This window comes from Pogona vitticeps, chromosome 6, assembly GCF_051106095.1.
Source record: "Pogona vitticeps strain Pit_001003342236 chromosome 6, PviZW2.1, whole genome shotgun sequence".
Lineage (NCBI taxonomy): Eukaryota > Metazoa > Chordata > Lepidosauria > Squamata > Agamidae > Pogona > Pogona vitticeps.
The window spans coordinates 120,015,972-120,037,786 of NC_135788.1; the positions used below are offsets into that span (position 1 = coordinate 120,015,972).

General features: G+C 55.7%; 1 protein-coding gene across 2 annotated transcripts in view; it reads right to left on the minus strand.

Moving 5' to 3' along the window:
* The window catches only part of DNAH2 (dynein axonemal heavy chain 2), a 138,794-nt gene that overhangs the window by 41,823 nt on the left and 75,156 nt on the right, over positions 1-21,815 (minus strand). Inside the window, exons 43-60 of one of the 2 annotated variants that reach the window (XM_072977163.2) lie at positions 21,692-21,809; positions 20,726-20,862; positions 20,216-20,353; positions 19,729-19,887; positions 18,845-18,997; positions 15,329-15,420; positions 13,869-14,067; positions 13,453-13,677; positions 12,396-12,500; positions 9,984-10,172; positions 8,246-8,331; positions 7,500-7,630; positions 6,185-6,328; positions 5,471-5,638; positions 5,202-5,362; positions 3,607-3,746; positions 3,210-3,357; positions 2,757-2,896 (exon numbers count right to left, since the gene is read on the minus strand). In XM_072977163.2, the coding sequence (XP_072833264.2) occupies positions 2,757-2,896; positions 3,210-3,357; positions 3,607-3,746; positions 5,202-5,362; positions 5,471-5,638; positions 6,185-6,328; positions 7,500-7,630; positions 8,246-8,331; positions 9,984-10,172; positions 12,396-12,500; positions 13,453-13,677; positions 13,869-14,067; positions 15,329-15,420; positions 18,845-18,997; positions 19,729-19,887; positions 20,216-20,353; positions 20,726-20,862; positions 21,692-21,809 (2,633 nt within the window). The remainder of the gene's footprint in view (positions 1-2,756; positions 2,897-3,209; positions 3,358-3,606; positions 3,747-5,201; positions 5,363-5,470; positions 5,639-6,184; positions 6,329-7,499; positions 7,631-8,245; positions 8,332-9,983; positions 10,173-12,395; positions 12,501-13,452; positions 13,678-13,868; positions 14,068-15,328; positions 15,421-18,844; positions 18,998-19,728; positions 19,888-20,215; positions 20,354-20,725; positions 20,863-21,691; positions 21,810-21,815) is intronic. The other variant, XM_072977162.2, reaches the window with a different exon arrangement.

Genomic DNA, 21,815 nt, shown 5'->3' on the forward strand with positions numbered 1-21,815 from the left:
CTTGCCCGAGTTGTGCTGAAGAGGCTCCAGGTGCTTGCAGACAGAGTTATCCAGAATCACAGTGCAGATTTTGAGCTAATAGATCCACTACTGACATGGTATTCTCCCTCAGACAGTTGCAGGAGAAATGCAGGGAACAACAACTCTTTGTGACCTTCATAGATCTCACAAAGGCCTTTGATTTGGTTAGCAGGGAGGGCCTTTTTAAAATACTTCCCAAGATTGGATGTCCACTCCTTAACATCATCGGGTCCTTTCATGAGGGAATGAAGGGCACTGTAGTTTTTGATGGCTCAACATCAGATCCCTTTGACATCCGAAGCGGAGTGAAAGAGGGCTGTGTCCTTGCACCAGCCCTTTTCGGGATCTTTTTTGCTATCATGCTGAAGCACGCCTTTGGAACTGCAACAGAAGGTGTCTATCTCCGGACCAGATCAGACGGAGAGCTCTTTAATCTCTCTAGATTGAAAGCAAAGACCAAAGTCCAGCTGAAATGCATGCGGGGCTTCCTCTTCGCCGATGATGCAGCCATTGTTGCCCACTCTGCTGAAGACGTCCAACAACTCATGAATTGTTTTAGCAAGGCCTGCCAAGACTTTGGACTAACAATCAGCCTGAAGAAAACACAAGTCATGGGCCAGGGTGTGGGCTCATCTTCCTCTATTATCATCTCCATGCAATAACTGGAGGTTGTTCATGACTTTGTGTACCTTGGCTCAACCATTCCTGACACCCTCTCTCTGGATGTCGAGCTGGATAAATGCATTGGCAAAGCAGCTACCATGTTCTCTAGACTCACAAAGAGAGTATGGCTCAATAAACTGACAACATATACCAAGATTCAGGTGTATAGAGGGGAGAGATTGTATTTGTCTTCAGTGTGGAAGGGATGGTCACTCTCGAATTGGCCTCCTCAGCCACACTAGACGCTGTTCCATGTCCTCCATCCAGAGCACGTGATCCTCGTCTCTCGAGACTGAAGGAGGCCTGATCTGATCTCCGCAGCTGCCACACATGGCTTCTATATGTCCATCAAGCTCTCCGTCACCACCTCAAGATATCCTTTTCAAGCAGAGAGCCGCCCTGCATGAAAAGCTGAGTTTTTTGCCTCTATGTGCTTTGTTTTTACATGGGAGATTTTTCTGTATGATTCTGGTACAGAAAGCTAGCTGAAACAATGCAATGCACTCCGATGTAAATAATCAACACTCCAAAACGTGTACTGAAAATGAACAAAAGCAGCACAAACAATGAAACTTGGCTGATTTGGATGGCCGAAAAAGTTTGAGCCGTTTCCAAAATGACCGTCACGTCGGCACCAGTCACTCTCTATGGCAATGATCTCAAGGCAGCTCCCTCCCCTCTGGCACTTGGGCAAAGAACCTCCTCTGATGATCCTGAGTTATTGGGGGGGGGGGCTGATACAGGGAGAGGGATTCTGGCAGATTTCGAAGTCCCGAGCCATTTATGGCTTTAACCCTGCTTTGAATCGAGCTCAGAAAAAAAACCCAGGCAGCTGATGGCAGCTCTTTCAGAATCAGTAGAACGACTCACGGCTCACCATTCCGGCTACCCTATTCTTCAGCAACTGAAACGGCCCAGTCATCTTCTAGGGCAGGGCCACGTACAATCCCATTACAGTAGTCCATCTGGGCATTTTTTTGGAGCAGAACTTTTGGCTTCTCGGGAATGTTCCGGACTGGTGAACCAGCTGAAAGCTGCTCCTAGCCGCCGTGCCCCCCCCCCCGCAGCCCTATGCCTGGTTTTCAGGGGAAGGCAACCTCAGGCAGGACACGAGGCATGCCCAGTCTCTAGAGGCAATGAAAACCACCTCCATTTCGTCAGGATTTGGCTTCAACCAGCTCACGGCCAGTTCCAGATACTGCTTGAGCCCGCACAGCCTCCAGATGAGGAGGAGAAATTGTCTTGGCAACTTCCAAGGTATTGATGGAGGTATTCACTCCCCACCCTCTCGTGACCTCACACACAGATGCCTGCCTTCTCCTATCCTGGGTTCAGACACAGATTCTTCTCCAACCTGATAAGTGTTAATCAGTTCATCTATGTTTGGGGGGTTCTTGTTATCGACCAAGGACCTTTCATGGCGGCCACCATTTGCGATCTGTGCATGTCACAGGACCAAACGTGTTGGCCTTTTACAAAAGCATAATAATAACAATAAAAGGAAAAAACCCAACCAGCTGGGCACTCAGTTTACCAACCTCGGAAGGAAGGAAGGTTCAGTGCACCTCGAGCCAGCTAAGTAGCTGGGATCGAATCTGGGTCCTGAGCAGAGGTTTGGCTGCAGTACTGCAGTTTAACCCAGAGTGCCACGAGGTGCAATGAGTTCCACAAGACTCTTGGCCGAGACCTGGGTTAAGAAGCGCAGAAGATTTAACCGAATCCTTGACCCTGACAAGGGTCCCGGCAGATAAGGAGTGGCTCCAGGGCATCCCTGGGCATCTAAGACCCAACTCAACAAGTTGATTCAGAGAGAAACCACAAGCAATGACACTGAAGGCGGACAAGAGGCCAAGGAGGGTTAATTGGGGGCGGGCGGTCATGGTCTCCCTGCCCCGTGTCTTGCGTGGCACCCACGGAGGCAGCCCACAGCACTTCTGAAGCTGCTCTGCTGCTTCTCTCTCTCTCTCCCCCCGGCATTCCTGAAGCCTCTCTGGGCTCCCTCACCTGCGTGTTCCTCCCCCATTCCCCCCACCTCCCTGTCCCGGCGGCTGCGCCCAAAGGCCCCTCCTTACTTTTTGTAGCCAGAGACCAGCTCCAAGTAGTTGGTGGGCGTGACGTAATTGTGGCGCCGAAGCTCCAGCCACATCTTCTGGGAGTACCTGGCCACCGACCAGTGCATCGTCACAAAAATCTTGGCCACCCGCTTGTGCATCTGGGGGGGGGGAGGGAAGGGGTGTGGGGGGGGGGAGAAGAGAGAGAGCGAGAGAAAGAAGAGAAGGAGAAAGATCAGACTGTCTGCTTCAGTCCTCCCCACAATCATCATCATCATCATCATCTCGGCACTGCAGAGCTGGAAGGGACCGCCTGGATCCTCGAGTCCAGCCCCTCTCCAGGAGGCCCCGTTGGGGGATTCGAACCTCTGACTCTGCTGCCAGCGATCTTAAACCCCTGAGCTCTCCAGCCTTCCCCGAGGAGCCGCCCCCCCCACACACTTCGCTCTGAGTCCCCCCCCCCCCCCCGGTCACCGTATCGAGGCTGCCTTTCTCCACGCTGCCCAGGTCCACGCCTTCCAAGTACTTCTCGGCCACCTCCAGGAGGGCATCTTTGGGCCACTCGGAGAACCAGTCGATGGTGGTGCAATTCACCAGGGCCGGGTACTGGCGGATCCGGTTCCTGAGTCAAAAGGGAGGGGGGGCTGTGATGCCCTCTGTGCCCGGCCCTTGTCCCCCACCCCCCGAGGGGAGGGCTTTCCCTCCCTCCCTCCCTCCCTGCCTTTCCTCTCCTCGGTCCACCAAAGGATCGTCCCCATCAGCATCCTTCCCCCTGGTCCCGGCCACGCTGGCCCACGGGAGGCCACCGTCGCTCCACTCAGAAGGTGCCACCCCTTCACCCGTCGGGCCAGAGGCTCCCCGCCTCCCTCACCTGAAGGGATCGCCCACGGGACTCAGGCAGAGCACCACGTGCAGGTTGTTCCGCACCCGCTCGATGAGGTAGGCAAAGAGGCTGTCTGGGCTCTCCTGGATGCCCTCTGCCCGCGCTGCCTCGATGATGTTGCTCTGGATCTGCAGCAGGAGGGAGAGGAGAGAGAGGAAGAGCGCCAAGAGGCAGAGGATGGGGCGGGTGTTCAATTTTCCTCTTAAAATGTTCTCACAGAAGCCACGAGGAGGCAGGACCCCGCCAGAGGCCAGGGAGCCCTGCTTTGCCAGCCCCCCCGGGCCTGGGGGCTCATAATATGCCCCTGAAATCTTCCGGCTGGCATCTGCCCAGGAGCAGCGGTGGCTGATGCCCATGGGGTGGGAGGTGGGGGTTAGTGGCCCGTCCCCAGGGGGGAGGAACCAAAGACATGGGGGTTCAAATCCTTCCCTCGACTGGCCAAAGTACTGCCTGGTTCCTTGCTGGGGGCTGGAAGGGGTGCCGGGGCCACAGTGGGGGGTGCGAGACCTCCGGCCAGTTGTGCACCGGGGACTGGCAAGCGGGGGAACGAGACTTCCTTTGCAGGCACACAATCTCAGGGCTAGTCTGGGACGGGGGGGGGGGATCTCCAGTTTGAACAGAAGCCTCCTCAGGCCAGAAGGGCTGCTGGGAAGCAGCTGCCAGCTGGAGGTGGCCTGCCCTGGCCCCGAGGAAGGACCAGCTGCCAGGGCCGAGGCAAAGCAGCTCCGTCTGACTTCTTAAGATGAGAAATACATCAGACCAGCCGGGGTGGGGGTGGGGGGAAAGCTTTTTGGGAAACCTTTGACGCCTAATCTCTGATGGCCAGGGAGATCGGAAGTAAAGCAATATCATTCGAACGGGGAACACACAGAATCCATCCAAAGACCAAGTTCAAAACAGCTATGAAACCTAAGAGTGGTCTTAACCGACCAGATAGGTAGGATATAAATAAAATAAACAAACCTGCCCACTAGCTAGCAAATATGAATAGTCCTAACTATGACTTAAAATGAAAGAGAGGCACAAAGCGCCAGTTCGTTGGTTCATGTTGGTTCGTCCTTCGGACGGACAGGGGTCCATCAATTCCCAGCCCTGCCTCCTCCTCCAGCAGGCGCCCCCTCGGGAGGCAGCAAACCCCCGGTTTCCCTGCCCCATCTCCTCCGGGTGCTGCCTCCAAGCGGGTGCCCATTGGAGGAGGAAGGGCTGGGAATCGGTGAAGCCCATTCGTCCGCAGAACAAAGTGGCACGAACCGACGAACCGACCGTTCGCGCCCATCACTACTTAAAATACAAAGCTCCCCTTTTCTTGGAGGGAAAAAAAATGCCCAGAAAGCTTGATTACAGCTTAAATGCAAAAGGAATATTTAGACCCCAAGAAAAACCAAGAACTCAAATGCTTCTCCTTTGAGGTTCGGCGTTATCCGAAGGAAGAGACACGATTTGGTTCCAGCAAGAAAAAAACAACCACAGGGCAATCCGGAGATGGACTTGAGCCCCAGCCTCGGTGGTTAGCATCCCCCCTCCCTCGCTGGCTGCTTGGCTGGGGTCTGCCTTTCCCAAAACCAAAGGGGGGGCATCCCCACCTCCTCAAACTCCTCCGGCTTGTAGAGGTTGGGCACTTCCCCAGAGCTGAGGACGTTGTTGATGTCCTCCAGGAAGCATTCGTCAGCAATCTGGGTGTCCACAAAGAGGAACGTGGTGGGCTTCTGGTCAACCCCCGTCTGGCGGTACAGCTTCTTGATGTCTACGGGAGAGGAAGGACGGCCGGTAAAGGGTCCGAGGAAAGGGGGGTGGGTGGCGGGGTGGAGTCCTTCCGCCCGGTTTCTAGTGGCCGACCGGGAGGCCTCCTCACCTTCCCGGAACTCTTGCTTGCGGTACTGCCTGGAGACCTCGATCTGGAAGGTGTAATACTCGCAGATGGAGGAAGACAGCCGTGCCAGGCTCTGGCGCCCGCTGCCTCCGATGCCCACCAGCAGCATATTCCCTCGAGGCTGGCTGATCACCCGGACGATGCGGGTTACTGCCGGGAAACACAGTAAATCATAGGATGTCTTATTTAACTCCTTTAAAACATTGGAACAATTGACCGGTTTTAGCTTTTAAATATTGCGTTCTTTACCAACGGAAGCCGCCTTGGGTCCTTTTTCAGGAGAAGGGCGAGGCAAAAATATTTGAAACAAATAAACGCTTCTGGATCGGCCAGGCCAGATCCAAGCAATTTTTAAATAAGGACACTGTAAAATGTGTTCCGTTTGCAAACCCACCCTGTGTTTTTCCCACGGCTTCTTTCCCCTTTTTTCCTTATCACACTCACGCACACAAAACTCTCAAGAGAGGGGCGCAGCCCCAGCTGTGCAAGGTTTTGCTCCACTGGGTAGCAGCCCGTGGGCGTGCGGGACGCCCCCCCCAGAGCTAAAGCTCGCCCTCTCCCACATCATCCAGACAGAACCCATTCCCGCCTGCCTGCTCCCCCCCCCAATGCTGCCACTGTGTGTTTTGGGGGGAGAGGGAGAAGCCAATATCCAGCCCCTAGCCGCCGCCCCCCTGCCCTTCCCCACACACTCACTGTGCTCAATGGCATCCCGGAATAGGACTAGCCCCATGGCCACCACCCCGGGGGTCCGGTTGTAGTCGGCCAACGCTCGCTCCATCTCTGCCTTCAGGACGCCCATGTCCGTCATGTCTTCGTAGACGTTGCGCATGAAGTCCCCTGGAGAAAACACAAGGCCTCTCTGCCAGGGTGTGTGCATGTGGGTGTCTCCTTGGGGGCCCCCATTCCAGCCTCTGCACACACACCCCGGCTGCTGAAGCTCCTCACCCACAGTGCTCTCCCGAACTAGATGCAGAAAGGGCCACGGGCCGGACAGGCGGGCAACGCCTAATCTCCACATCCCGTGGGACGCTAGGTTCCCTTCTATTCGGGACTGGTTAGGCCTCCTCTTGAGTCCTGCGTCCAGTTCTGGACACCGCATTCTAAAGAAGGAGGCTGACCATCAGGAGCAAGTCCAGAGAAGGGCGACAGGGAGGATCAGAGAGGTGGAAATCAAACATCAGGGGAACTCCAAGCCCAGAATGATGGGGGAGAGGGGGAAAGGGCCCCGAAACATCTGAAGACGAAGGATGAGGATGCTTCCCCCTCCCCCAATCTTTAGAACTAAAGTAGGAACCCCCATATTTATGGGACTGGTATCCACCGATTCACTTATTCACAGTCTGAAAATACTAAAAATATTAAAAGGAAAAAATCCTGGAAATACCGTGTTTCTTCTGTGTATAAGACTATACTTTTGTCTAAAATCTTTAGACTAAAAATTGAGGGTCGTCTTATACACGGAAGTAAGCTGAGGAGAGAAGAAAAACAAGTGGAAGGGAAAGCAGGGATCAAAGCGATCCTGCAGCGCTTTGACCCCTTTCCCCCTGCACTTGCCAAGCCCCACGTAGATTTCTTAATTTTGGATTAGAAAAGTGGGGGGGGAGCGTCTTATACATGGGGGCGTCCTATACATGGAAAAATACGGGTATAATTTTTTAACAATGAAGTTACCAGAACCGGCCACTAGAGGGATCCAGAGACCACACTACGGGATAGTGTTGGTTGTTCAAACAGAGTTCACTATAATCCACGTTTTTCAGTATCTGCAGGAGGCTTGGAACCCATTCTCCATGGATACTTGGTTCTTACTGTGTTCTTTTTCCGAGTCTGATCTCTTGAGACTTAAGCGACCCATCAACCCAAACTCATTCTTTTAACTGGGTAGCCGTTTTAACGGCACCAAGGCCAACCGACGAAGGCAGCGGGTTCTCCGCTTTTCCCGGCTGTCCCACTGGCCTTCTGGCCCTCCCTCCTCTCCGGCGGTGGGCCTGGGGAAAGGACTTCTTACCAAAGACGGGGGAACGCTTGTTGGGGCAGAGGTTGTGTAAGGTCAGGTCAAAGAAGGTGCCCAGCTTCTCGCTCAAGAGGACCACAAAGGTCTCCATGTCTGCCGAGTCCACCAGGCGGTCGGAGAAGACCCTGAAGCAGCAGCACAAGGAGGAGAAGAAGAGGAGAAGAGAAAGAGGCCCCTCTCACCTGGGGTCTCCGTGTGGCCCAGTCTTGAGAGGGGCAAACCAACTGCCCAGAAACCCGGAGACGGGGGTTGGAAGAAGCAGGATCCGTGTCTACATCGCCACCCGCTAGGGGTTCGCCTTCCCTCTCGCCTTCTCCTCTTGACCCAGAACAGCCGTGGGGCTCCGTCTGGCTGTTCCCCACAGCAGCTTCTGCAAACCCATTTCTGCAGTTTCTGGGCTGCTCGTTCAGAGTTTTCTTGGAGCTTGGCAGGTGGACATCTCTGGGCCCACCCTTTCCAGACCCTCCCACCCGCTGCCATCCTGGAATTTCAGGGATCATGACCCACCCACCCCACCTCCCACAAGGCAGCTGTCCCCAAGTTCTGGAAGACTCCTGAGGAAACATGGTGCTGGCTGGGAAGGATGATGCCTATGGGGCCACCTCGCAGGGAACAGTCCAATGGGAGAGCCGAAAGGTCGCCTCTTTGGGGAGACAACCAGGGGTGGAGGGAGTGGGAGCCCTCCGAGAGCCACAGATTGGGATGGGCAGAAAGAAAGCTAGTAAGATGGTCGGCTCTACCTGAAGCACTCGTGGATCCACAGGCGCGTCAAGCTGGCTTTGGTGTCGTGGAAGTCCCTGTGGGCTCGCAGCATGCCTTGGAAGACCTAGAGGAAGACGGGTGAGGGAGCCAGAGTGGGCCCAGGGGGGTCTCCCTCCGGACACAGCCCTGGCTACAAGACTCTCGAGGCAAGGGCACTTCAAGGACCGGAGTGCTTGGCCTCCTCCCTTCAAACCCGATCCCTCATGGCCCATCCTGGCCGGGAGATGCCAGGAGCCGGATCCCCAACATTAGGTTTCTAAGGGCTGCTTCTTCAAAGACACCGAGGAGGTACCAGCTGGTCTCACCCGGCCCATTCCATGTGAAATCCCTCTCCCCGCTGCCCTGTGGCCAGCGGGGCCCTCCTCCTCCTCTTCCTCCTCCTCCTCCTCCTCCTCTTGAGTCAGGGGACAACCCTGCCCCATTGCAGGCCATCTGCTGTGTTGCAGTGTCAGGGACGAGGGTGTGCCAAAGTGAGCAGCACGTTAGAAAAGGGACTTTTCCCACGCCCTGGAGAAAGCATTGGCCAGGACGATCCTGGCTCGGAGGATCAGAGGCCGGCTGAAGGCAACCGCGGCTTTGGAAGGAAAAAAAAAAACCCAGCAGGGCTGGCAGGAGAACCGAGCCGGCTCGTGCGCAGCCGGCTTGCATTTGATGTGCAGAAGCAAAGCTGCCGTGCTCACGTTGGGGACCAGCGTTCAGTGGCGTTTGATATCTTCAAACTCCCTCCAAAGTTGCCGGGGCCCATTTGGAGGGAGCTCTGCAGCACGGGCGGGCGGGCGGGCGGGAAGGAGAGGCACTCGCCCGGAATCCTAATCGCTCCTCTCGGCCCTTGCGATCACTCACAGTGTGTTTCAGCATTGTAATTATGTTAGGGTTGCATTTTAACTGTTTCTGACTGTTGGAATGCGCTCCGGTAGAGAGCGCAATATAAATAAATATTATTCTTATTATATCATTATAATTAATGAGGAGCACAAACACCCCGCATTAACCTTCCTCCGTTGGCATTGGAGTTCCAGGACCGAGGCGCATTCTGAACAACACCCTGGCAGGCGTGTGGCAGGCACTTCAGACTAGCCTTCCCATCCTGACGTCATCTCAATTGGACTACAACTCCCATCAGCCCCAGCCACCATGGCCAAGGGCCAATTTCCAAGCTGTGATATTCGGGGGGGGGGGGCTCGCGAAGCATGTCCCTCTGGTTTGGGAGGCTCCTGCAAAGGGTTGCCCCCCCCGCCGTTGGCTCAGGTGTTCAGGTGGAAGGGGAAGAAAAGGATCCTGAGAAAGGACACAGTAGAAAAGTAGAAAAGAGAGATCAAGATATCAGGAAGGCGAGGAGGGGCAGAAAAGCCGCAGAAGCGTGAACAAGGCCTCACTTCCTTGCTTGAGGCAGAATTGAGCCCACAACAGAGAGGGTACTCTGAAGGGCATCAAAGAGTACCTGTTGCCCCTTTGCACCTGAGAAGCAAAGGAAGGAAGGAAGGAAGGAAGGAAGGAAGACAGGAAAAGAGGGAGGGAGGGAGGAAGGAAAGAGAGAACCATGAGGTGGGCGAGAATGGAGCCATCCTGACATGGTGTCTGTCCCCTTCCACACCTTCTCCCACACACACACCAACACCACCCGGCCTTCCTGGCTCAGAGGGCCAGCATCTTCTCCCAAAGGTGGCCCTTCCCTGCCCTTCTCCTTCCTCAGCCCCAAAACTGGCCTCCTTCTACCTTAGAAATGTCCCGCAGGTTGAAGAGGTAGTGGATCTTGGCTGGGGTGGGCAAGAACCTCTGGACCACGCTGTTGTAGAGCTCCACCGTGGCCTCCGTGATGATGTTGCCGAGGGGCTTCACCGCCTCGTCGAAATTCTGCAGCTTCTGGTTGATCATGGTCCCAAAGATCCGCCGGATTTGGGAGTCCTGTGAAGCGTGGGGAAAAGACGAAGCAGGGGGGTGGCTTCCAAGGGGCCGGCGGTGCCAAAGCGAGGACGACTCGGGCCCACCTAAGCCCAAAGGTTGGGAGATAAGGACCGCCTCCTTCCATATGAACCTACCCGGCAGTTAAGATCTAGCCAGGGGGCCCTTTTGAAAGAGCCGTCCCTTAAGGAGGTAAGAGGGACGGCTTGTAGACAAAGGGCCTTTTCGGCAGCTGCCCCCAGACTATGGAATGCCCTCCCGACTGAGATTCGTCTGGCGCCGACATTGATGACATTTCGGCGCCAGGTCAAAACCTTCCTGTTCCAGAAGGCTTTTAATTGAAATTATATTAGCTGTGGGTCTGATGGCAATTTTAATTGTATTTTAATTGTATTTTAATTATTTTATCTTTTGCTATATTGAATTTTAATTATTGTAAGCCGCCCAGAGACCTCTGGGTAGTTTGGGCGGCATATAAATTGAATAAATAAATAAAAAATAAAATAATAAAGGCAAGGTGGCTGGCACATCTTTCTGTCCTGGCTCCCCCCCCCGAGGGCTCAGTGGCACTTGTGTGGCTTCTGCCGAGGGTCAGGATCAGTGCCAGGCAGGCCTCCCTCCCCCAAAAGGGTCACCCATCACCCACAGGAAGGCCGGGAGCCCAGAGGCCATGCTGTCAGGAGTCACAAGGGACTTGCTTAAGCCTCCCTTCTCCGCTCAGGGGCAAGGAGGACACAGCCCGAATGGAGAATACCTCCAATGGGGCTGGAGAGGAAGCCCTCAGCAGGATCCGACCTTCCTCCAGCTGCTCCCGGCTCCACCCGCCCAGCCCTGTCCATGGCGGCCGCCTCCCCTGCACTCTTAATTATCGTACCCTCCCGAACACCGATCATTTTATTCACTTGGAAGTTTTATATGCAAATCCCTCTCGAGGCACCTTCCGCACAAAAACGTTTGAATGACAGTAAAACAATGCCCAATAAAACATTAATCAACACGCAGTGTTAAAGCAAAGACGTGACTACCGGGGCCGGGGAGAACAAAGGCTTTGAATAAATTTTCGAGAGGGAGGCAGCCTCGTCCGCTGGCAGTCGGTCGCAACGAAAACCACCCAAGCGTGTCTCGGAACGCCTTTAAAAACGAACAAGGTTTCTTTGGGCTCCGCTTTCGTGAACTCTGGGCCACGTCTTCAGAGCTCGTCCCGAGGCAACCTGTGGGTCTTCCCGGGGCCACGGGAGGCTTCCTTCTTCAGAAGAACTGCTGGAGAGCTTAGGGGTGTAGGAGGGTCTCTGGCTGCGGAGCCAAAGGTTGGGAGTTCGAATCCCGCCCCACAGTGTGCCTTCTTGACTGGGGCTGGACTGGATGATCCCATGGGGTCCCTTCCAGTTCTGCCGTTCTACGACGACTATTATTATCGGTGAATTCCAGCTCAGGGGGATTAAAAACCAGCTGAGACGCAACCCAAGCCAACAAGGGGGTGGTGTGTCCCACGGCCGTGGGGCGGCTGATGAAACACTGTGAACTTCGGAGGCGACAGATAAAGTCTCACCTGCTACTGCAGAATCTCTGGGGCCCCATCAGGAATAGGAGCCCGCAGGAGCAAGTTGTTCTGGGGACGAGGGAAAGGCCCAAGCGTCCCTCTCGCTGGCCCAGTCTGGGGGGAAACTGAGGCTGCGGACCCGGGCCGTGGAGGGGGGTGGGCCGCCCGGCCCGGCCTGGCCCGGCCCCATGGAAAGCCTCCTGCTCAGGTCAAGGGGGCTTGCCAGCAGGTTTGCGGCTGGACCAAGCCCAGGGAGGGGGAACTGGGCAGGGGCGAGGCACCACTTTGGGCTACCGGCCGCCGGCCTCCACCTGTCCCTGCCACCGGCCTGGGCCACCTGGACACTCGGCCTCCATCCCTCTCTCCAGCCCCTCCACCAGCCCCAGCCATGTGGATCCTGTGGCTGGCCCGGGGTGGTGGCTCAGTGGCCGCCAGGCGGAAGAGGCTGCCTGGAGCCTGGGTCTGCGCAAGGGGGGGGAGGCTCCCCGCCCCCTCAAGCTTGGGAAGGCAGTGGAAGCCGGAAGGCCAGCTGGATGCGCCCGGCGGGGCTCCCCCGACTCCGAGAAAGAGAGAGGGGAAGGAGCCAGGGGCTTCTCCAGCTCCCAGATTGACTCCTGGCCCCTGAGCATGCACACACACACACACCCCACACCCCCGCACCGCCTGGATGTCTCCCCAGCCCTTACTGTGGGGAAAGTCATGTTGATGAGATTGAAGCGGCTCTGAAGTCGGCTGGAGATCACCGTGCGCCCTCCTCCGGGGGGCCCCATGGCTGCCATCAAGAACATGTCCTGGGGGGGGGATGACAAACAGGCGCAGCCGAGGATCAAAACCAAAGGAAAACAAAGGAAGTGCGCGCTCACTGGTCTCTCTCACACACATACACACACACAACGCACTTTCCTCTTTTCCATAAAAGTGGCTTAGTAGCCCGACACTAAAGCGGTCTGGAGGGAGCCCACAGAAGACGGGGAGACAGGCAGCATACAAATCGGGGCCCTGCGGTGGTGGAAGCGGAAGCCGAGGCTGCCATCGCCGGAGAGGCGCACGTGCCACCCTCCGGCTCGGAGCCCGATGCTCTTCGTGCCCATCCACCACCACCCCGACCCCCCCCCCAGCCTGCGCCAATGCTCTTGAAATTCAGAGACACAGCCTCTCTGAAAGCAAGCAGTGAGAGAGGACAATTATTCCAGCACAAGCCTCTCTCCGCTCACCACCGGCGGCTGAGTTTTCAAACAAGGCAGGTGGAGGGGAGGGAGGCCAACGAGACAATGCGGGCAAAAGGGTGATTGCATTTAATGGGTGTCTAGACGGCCTCGTTGCAATACCAGTCACACAGCTGCAGCGAGCTCAGGGTAGCGGCGCTGGGAGACACTGGGGGGGCACTGGTCAGCGATCCCCGGGGGTCCCGGCAACGATGGGCGATGGCCCGGTCCCAGGACCCCTGCTGTCGTCTCCCCGGCTTGTCCCCGGTTGCCTGGAGGGGCCACAGCCCTCTTCTAAAGAGGTCTTGGTGACCTTCCAAGGCTCTGCAACTTTTCACGGTGAAAAACGCCCATTTGTCAAACCTAGAAACGGACTTCCAAAGCCTTCTGTTTTCCCTCTTTGCCTGCCCTCCCACCTGGGACCCTCAAATGGCGTCCGCGGAAGCCGCCCACGGTTTGGGCGAGCGGATCCTCCTCTTTTCCGAACCGCCCTCCAGCGCAAAGCAGGAGACGGCGCCGGAGGAGCAGCTGGACTCACCTTGACGTACTTGATGGTCTGCTTGGCTCGGTCGTACCAGAACCCGTAGTCCAGCCACAGACGCAGCAGCTCCAGCGGCGGCTGGGAGCCAAACAGGTCCTTGGCCGGCATGTTGAGGTCATCCATGAAGGTGACCATGCTCTTCCCCCCCAGCGGCACGTAGACGCCCTTGGTGCGCTTCTCCACCCGGCTCTCGATGATGCTCTGCACATTGTTGGAGGTCGTCTGCGGGGAAGGGCGGGGGGCCATTTGGCAAGGGGAACGGGGGGGAGCAGAAATGAGGAGCGGGCCTTCCTCTACAGAAGCAGGTGGGCAGCCTCTCTTCAGAAGACCGCTGACTGGCCCACGGACCGGCCCATGGGAGGAGAGCCTGGGCCAATAAGACCCAGATGGGGACCCGTTCGCCCGCCAGTTACCTGGGCGGACATGTTGATGACCAGCACGGCCCACTTGGTGCTGTCCAGCGTCTGCAGCAAGCCCTGCGCGACGGAGGTCTTGCCGGTCCCCACTGGGCCGACCAGCAGCACCGGGTTCTGGTTAGAGACGAGGGCGTTCACGAGGTAGTTGTAGCGCACGGTGTCTACGGTGGGGACGATGATCTTATAGAAGGGGGCACTGTGGGGGGAGAAAGGGAAGGGGAAGACCCAGGGCTCAACTGAGGAGGGGGGAGCAGCCTTCGCCCCATGATTGGGGTTGCCCCAGGCCCACGAGACCCCAGAACTTCCCTCTCTCTCTCCCTGTCCACCGCCAACAGCTTCCTGGCAGGAAGAAGAAAACAACATGGCGTGATGCCCCCCCCCCCCGGCACAGTGACGGCCCTTTTTGGACGCGGTTGTCACAGCACCGCAAAGGACTTGGGCCCAAATGCATGAAGACATGCGACAAAAGACGCCATTTGTGCAGTTGTCCGTTGCCCCCCCCATCCCCCCGCCGGGGAGCCTGACAGCTTGGAAGGAAGCTCTTCCCCCCCCCCCCAAAGTTAATGACGGCTCATCCCTCCACCCGGCTCTCGGCCATGGGCAGCCGGCAGCCCGTGGCAGATGCTGGGACCACATTCCGGGAATTTCAGGCCCCGGATCAGATTAGGGAGCAAGGGGTGGGAAACGGATCCGAGCCACAGGCTCAGGCGACCAGACCGGCCGCGCAAAGCAGTGGCATCGGACACGGGCAACAGATAAGCCAAACGGGGTGGGCATAGCCGTGGGAAGGAGACCGCCGGCGCGATACCCTTCTGACGGCCGGCTGACAGTCACGGCTGCAAGAGAGGAGCGCAGGGGCTTGGCTCCTGATTTGCAAGGCCGGAAGACGGGAAGGGCAGCCTCTCTTTCCGCGTCTCTCAAACGCCTTTGACACAAGCAACCAAGCAGAGACCTGCAGGATCATACTGAGCTTCCGGCCGGCCCTTCTTCCAAGAAGCCCACCTTGACCTCCTCCGGGGTGCCTCCAAGGTTATCGCTTCCCTCCCATGGCTGCCTCCCGATGCTGAGAACCACGAACAGAAACTGCCCCCCCTTCTGGTCCACCTGCCAGTTCGGAGGATGCGATCTGGGAGGGTGCCCCTTCTCTTTGCTCTAAATCTGTGGTCCACCTGCTACCTTCCAGGACCCTCGGGGACAGAACTCAGAAAGTGGAGCCATTACTGTTTCAGGGCAAAGCCTGAAGCCCATCCTACACCCCGTCCGGGTCCAGCATAAACACCGGCCCCGTGGACTGGGAGGCTCGAGGCCTGATCACGGTCCAAACGAGTAACTTTTCCAAGCTGAGGATAGAACACCTGTGGGGCAGGTGGGCCAAAAAACCCCATACTTCTGCACCCGCTTCAAGGTAGGGATGGAGGCGAAGGGCCCTCGGGCACCACCCTGGCTGGGGGACTCACTTGGAGGGGTATCTCCACATCTTCGGGAGCCGGTCTTCAAAGGAGGCCCACTGCTTCCGCTTCGGGTCGACGTAATACTCGTAGACTGTGTCCTGAGAGGGAAGAGGGCGAGGTCACAAAGGGGGGGGGTTTCCCTGCCCAGACAAGATTCACCAACCTCACAGGAGGCTCTTTGGAATATTCTAGAGCTTTAAAAGACATGATCCGTAGGACGTTGCCCCATGACGCGTGTGCTCCGCCCGCCCGTAATACCTCAGTTCCGAAAATGTCCGTGGCTGTCAAGGCTCTGACTCCCACAAAGCTCAAGACACCAAGGGACGGACAGCGAGGAGGCTGGGCGGGAGGTGTGGATTCACAGAGGGGCCGCTCCAAGAACCATGGTTACAGGTAAGTAACCTCTCTTTCTTCTTCGCGGCCTCTGTGAATGCACACAGATGGGTGACTAGCAAGCTCACTTACCGGAAGGAGGGCCGTCACGCCAACGATGAAGCCAGCACCGCCCTTCCGAAACTTGCTTCCTTCTTGGGTCAAGACGATAATGCAATCACAAAAGTCGAGGGAGTTGGCCAAGTGGCCGCTCGACAGATGTCAGGGACTTCAACGCCAGGCAACCAAGCTGTAGACGTTGCCACCGCTCTTGTGGAATGCGCCTTTAGCACCTCTGGCGGAGCCTTGCCTGCCAAATCATAGGCTAAAGTAATAGCAGAGACAATCCACCTCAAGACTGTCTGCAAAGAGGCAGGAGAACCCTTTCGTGGGCCATGAAAGCACACAAAAAGTCTGGGGCAGGTGCAGAATTCCTTAGTCCTGGAAACATAAAATGCTAAAGCGCGACAAACATCGAGGAAGTGGAGCATGCACTCAACATCCAAAGAGGGAGATGGAAACAACGTCAGAAGAATCAAAGGCTGATTAACATGGAAATTTGAAATCACCTTAGGGAGGAAGATGACGTCGGGTATAAGACAACTTTGTCTGGATAAAACCGAATATAAGGGATGGAATACCTCCGCTATGATGGGGGGATTCTCCATGGCGTGAGGTGTAAAGATTCCAGGTCAGGGTGGCAAACACGGCCATCGTTCGGAGTCAGCTGGTGTGGCCGAAGAGCCAGTCTCAGGACTTTGGCCGCCATGGCCCTGAGAGGAGTCAACCAGGGTTGTTGAGGCCACCATGGTGCTATTAAGATGGCATTGGCTCGCAGCTGGAGGAGCTTGACTATTGTCTGCTGGATAAGCGGGATGGGAAAGGGGGGGGAAGGTAGAGGAGGACATATCGCCCCAGTCTACCATGAAGGCATCGCCTAGGGAATTCACGCCGCATCCTGCTCGAGAGCAGTAGTTGCTGCATTTCGAGTTGGTCTGGGTGGCAAAAATGTTGAGACCTGGTGTTCCCCATCAGTTGCAGAGATGGTGGAAGGCAGAGTTGTCGAGAACCCGCTCGTGGGTTTGGGTGGTCAGACGGCTCAAATGGTTGGCAACTTTGTTGTCCTCTGCAGATATATGAATGACCACAGGGAAGATGTGGTGGTCGTAGCACCATTCCCATAGCTGGATTGCAAGGTATAGAAGAGCCAGTGAGTGAGTACCCCCCCTTGTTTGTTTATATAATACAGAGTGGCCATATTGTCCGTGGTAACCTGGACTCTGCGACCAGCTATGAGGAGGTGAGAAGCTTGGAAAGCCTTGATGACTGCTAGCATCTCTAGGTGGTTGACATGCAGTAGCTTTTCCGAGTTGAACCACAGAGCATGAATTTCATGATCGCCATCAAGCCTAGGAGATGTTGGGCGTGCTAAGCAGAAACCGTGGCATGAGGTTGGAAATGGCGAATAGCTATTGTCAATTCGGATATCCGTTCGTGAGGGAGAAAAACTCTGGCCTTGATCGAATCGAGATGCGCCCTGATGTAGTCTATGGTCTGCGATGGTTCGAGATGGGACTTCTTGAAATTGACTTGCAAACCGAGTCCTGCCAGAGTCAGAAAAACAAAGGCAGAGTCCCTTCGGGCTGTGGAGTATGACCCTGCTACTATCAGCCAATCATCTATATATGGAAAGATTGTGATGTTGTGCAGACAAAGATAGGCAGCCACAGGAGCCATACACTTGGCATCAGGAGAGGGAAAGTTCTTGGAGTGGTGGACAGCCCGAAGGGGAGGGCACAGAATTGGTAAGCCCTGTCCATGAAGAGGAAATGAAGGTATTCAAAGTGATGTTCATGAATGGAGATATGGAAATACGAATCTTGTAGGTCTACGACTACAAACCAATCATCTGGAGAAAGCAGTGGGATAACGAATTCCAGGGTGACCATGCGAAAGCGCTTTGGATGGGTGTAGGTGTTGAGAAGTCGCAGGTCCAGGACGGGGCGAAGGCATCCATCACGTTTGGGGATGGTAAAGTACTGAGAACAGAAACAGTTTAGAACATCTTGGGAAGGTACTCGTTGGATAGTGTATTTCTGGATGAGAAGAGAAACTTCGTTCTCTAGGGCAGGTGAGTAAGTCGTATGTCGGAGATAGCCAAGTGGAGGTCGGTCAGTGAATTCTAATCGGTAACCGTGCTGTATGATAGAGAGCACCCAAGAGTCCTTGGTGATAATGGACCGCTTGTCGAGAAAGGGAGCCAGATGGGGATGATGGGGACAGCAAGGGAACAGATTTGGAAGGATCAAGTCAAAAATATTGTTTATTCTTTCTTGCAGGTAGACGGAAAGGTTGCCTATGTTGCTGAGCGAGTGCCTGAGAGCAGAATGAAGGAGCAACTGAGGAAGATGGAAGATTGGACCTCTCTGGAGCCAGAGTGAAAGGCTTGTAAGAACGATAAGGTTGCTGATATGATTGTTGAAAAACGAAGGGTCTGCGCTTAAATGGACCTGAAGAGGCCATAAAAAAGGGCGGGAAGGTGGGAGAAGATGGAAGAAAAATAACTCACAGGGAAACATCTGTAAATGAAAAACTGATCAAGTCCGTAATCCAGGAATCGAAAATGTAAGGCAGCCCATAAAATCAAAAAACTGTAAGATTGAGAAAATCACTCTAGTAATCACTGCAGAAGTCCGATTTCAGTGGCAGCTAAAAGGAACTGAGGTATTACAGGCAGGCGGAGTATATACTCCATGGGGCAACATCCTACTAATCACGTCCTTTTAAGCTCTAGAATATTCCAAGAAGTCCTGCGCAGGCACAGTAAAACCTATTTGTCTGCATTCACAGAGGCCACGAAGAAGAAGGACCCCTCTCCTGTGTCTCCCCACAAAATGTACCTGTGAGGATGATAGGACTGAGAGAAAGGCCTCCCCTGAGGATCTCATGGGGTCTCGTCTCTTGGAGATAAGTGGTTCTCATCTTCCCTCCCGCCTTTTAGACTTCAGATGACGGTGCCCTCTTATCCCCTCTGGCGCCATCTCCTCTCCAAGCACTGACATTCCCACCACTGGAGCCAGCAGTCCCTTGCCCAGCCCACCTCACGCGTCCTGCCCACCGCCACCACCACGGGGAAGGGATCTGGGGGACCTTGTTGGGGAAGGAGCCTTCCATCTCCCGAAGGTAGCTGTCGATTTTCTTCCGGCCTTCTTCGTCCACCGCAGCGCACAGGGACCAGATCATGCTGAAGACGAAGTACATCTCCACCACCGCTGTGTAGTTCTCGCTGTCAGCCGGATTCAGCTGAGGGGGAAAGGATGCCGAGGTTGGTACCCAGCAGCTCCCCCAGAAGCCCCTGACCCCCGAGTCCCAAACAGGGCCGAGGAAAGCTGCTCCTACGCAAGAGGAAACTGGGCAACCCTCTGCCTCATCTGCTTGGATCGGGATCCCCGCTTTGAGCCCCGGGGGGGGTGGACTCGATGGCCTTATGAGGGCCCCTCCTTCCCACTCCACCATTCTATGACTCTCTGCTGGACCCTCAGGGTCCTGCGGCAGCTTCTGCTCAGCCGACGGGAATGGTTTTGGCAGCTGTAGCCCCCCCACATCTATCGCCCCATTCTGCAGCGATAGAGCCCAAAGCTTCCAATAACATTTAAGGGATGGAATACCACCTGGGACACACACAAAAGGCACACAACTGCTGTTACACCACTGTGTTTTGATCCGTTCAGGAGGGGTGCTGAGAAAGCACTGTGTGTGCGTCTGCTTTTGTGCCTTTGTGTCTCTGTCACAGACCCAACGAGAAAGCCCCGCGCTCTCCAGTTTTGCATCTCAAGGGCGTGGGGCAGCACAGCAGGAAAACGTTCTGCTCTCAAGACTGGGCAGGACACTGAGAGGAGCCCTTCCCACGCCAGACCAAGCCGCACCCATGTTCCCCAGTCCTGATCTGTACAAGCAAGGCTGGATCATCCCCGAGTCGAGACGAGGTCGGGCCCAGAGGCCGGGGGGTGTGTGTCTCCTCCTGGGCCACCCACCGCTTCCTCCGAAGAGGCTAAGGACGAGAAGAGCTTGCAGAGGGCCACGATCCCGCTGTACTCAGAGATGGGGACCAGCTCCTGGCAGTTCTCCTTCTTGAAGGTCAGGATCTTATTGGTGAATTTGTCAAACATGCGCTGCAGGGTTTCCGTGTCAGCCTGAGAAGAGACAGACGCCAACGAAGGGTGGGTAATTGAATGCCACCTCTTTAATTTGATTTCCTCCCAATCCCATCCTGGCGGGCGGGCGGGGGGGGGGAGGTGCGTTTGCTCTCCGCCTCGTTTCCTCCCACCTGGCTCTCAGGACTCCAACCCACTCCCAACAGGAGCTTTCCTGCTTCCACCTTATCGCCTCTCCTGCCCTGCCTCTCGCCTCAGAGCACACCCCCCCCGAGGTCTTTTCTGCAGCAGCCCCTCGGGGTCTTTCCATACCCCCCAACAACATCCAGGAGGGCTGCCACGGATTTTGGCTCCTCTCCTCCGGTACCTTTGGGCGCTTCTCAATCCAGGAAAGGACGTAGGGCCTCCAGCCCAGGTCGCTGTAGTCGGTGTAAACCATCCCGCAGCGGGAGACGGTGGCAGGGGACGCCACGGCGAGATTTTCCACCTCAAACAACAGGGAAACCTGAGGAGGAGAGAGCAAAAGGCCAAGGAAGGAAGGAGCTGATGATGGATGGATGGATGGATGGATGGATGGATGGATGGATGGATGGATGGATGGATGGATGGAAGGAAGGAAGGAAGGAAGGAAGGAAGGAAGGAAGGAAGGAAGGAAGGAAGGAAGGGAGGGAGGGAGGGAGGGAGGGAGGGAGGGAAGGGAGGGAGGGAGGAAGGAAGGAAGGAAGGAAGGAAGGAAGGAAGGAAGGAAGGAAGGAAGGAGGGAGGGAGGGAGGGAGGGAGGGAGGGAGGGAAGGAAGGAAGGAAGGAAGGAAGGAAGGAAGGAAGGAAGGAAGGAAGGAAAAGGAACGAAGGAAGGAAGGAACTATTCGTGTCTTACCTGCTCAGGCATGGCTATCCTCTCACCATTGATCAGAGTGAGCACTTTGTTATCATCCATGACAGAGTTCATGCTCTCAATCCACAACGTGTCCACGGGGCCATCAAAGAGGATCCATTTCTCATTGGGGTTCTCATCTGGGCAAAGAAGAAGAAGACGAAGGAGAGGTCAAGATCTCTGGCAAAGCAAGCAGGCCCAGAAGACCGGATCTTGCTTCGTGGACTGAGGCAGGGCAAAGCTGGGGTCTGGGGAGGACTCTTTTGCGCAGCCCAAAGAGAAGCCATGAGAGAGGACATCTAACTTGGTTGGTGAGTGGGCTGAGAAAGATCAGCACTGGGGAAAATCCCTTTTCCAGAGGACAGCTCCCAGAATCCTCCAGGCAGGACGAGCCATGGCTAGTAAACATAAAGGAGGTGAACCAATTCAGTCCCCCGCCCCCAAATCCAGTTCCTTCACGTGTAGAAGATTTTGTGCAAAAATCTTTGATTTGGCTCTTTGGCCAATCGTTTCAGTCCCTCTGCCTCATGAAAGCTAGAAACACGCCTTCTTAAATGAGGAAGCTGGTGTGCTGCGAGTTCCGCAAGATCTCTCATAGCTGCCATTTTGGGTCTCTCAAAGGAAGAGAACCGTGGTTTGGCATGGAAACGAGGACCAGCAAACGAGACATGGGGAAACAAGGATTGATTTGAGACCAGGCTGGGCCCGAGATTCCCCACAACCATCTGCCTCACACCCAAGCTTGGCAAACACCCCCCACCGTAGCAGCCGCGGTAGATATGAACTACATGGATTCCAAGGCAGAGAGAGAGAGAGATAAATTTTGGAAGAGAAGCCATTCATTTCTTCCCGGGGTTTTGTTTGCAAGAGGCTGATTGGCTCAGAGAGAAAAGTGAGAAAGAAGGGCCAGCGCTCGGAGCGAAGAGGCAGGATGGGCCGCCGAGGCTGACTGGCGAGGGACCCAAATACCTGTGCAGGCTTCGCGCATGATGGAAGCCAGAATGCCATCGCACCACTCGCTGGTGGCGAGGTTGTAACGGCCAAACAGCTCCCCAAGGCTGAGGGCTTTGGGGTTCAGGGGAAAGACCTGCAG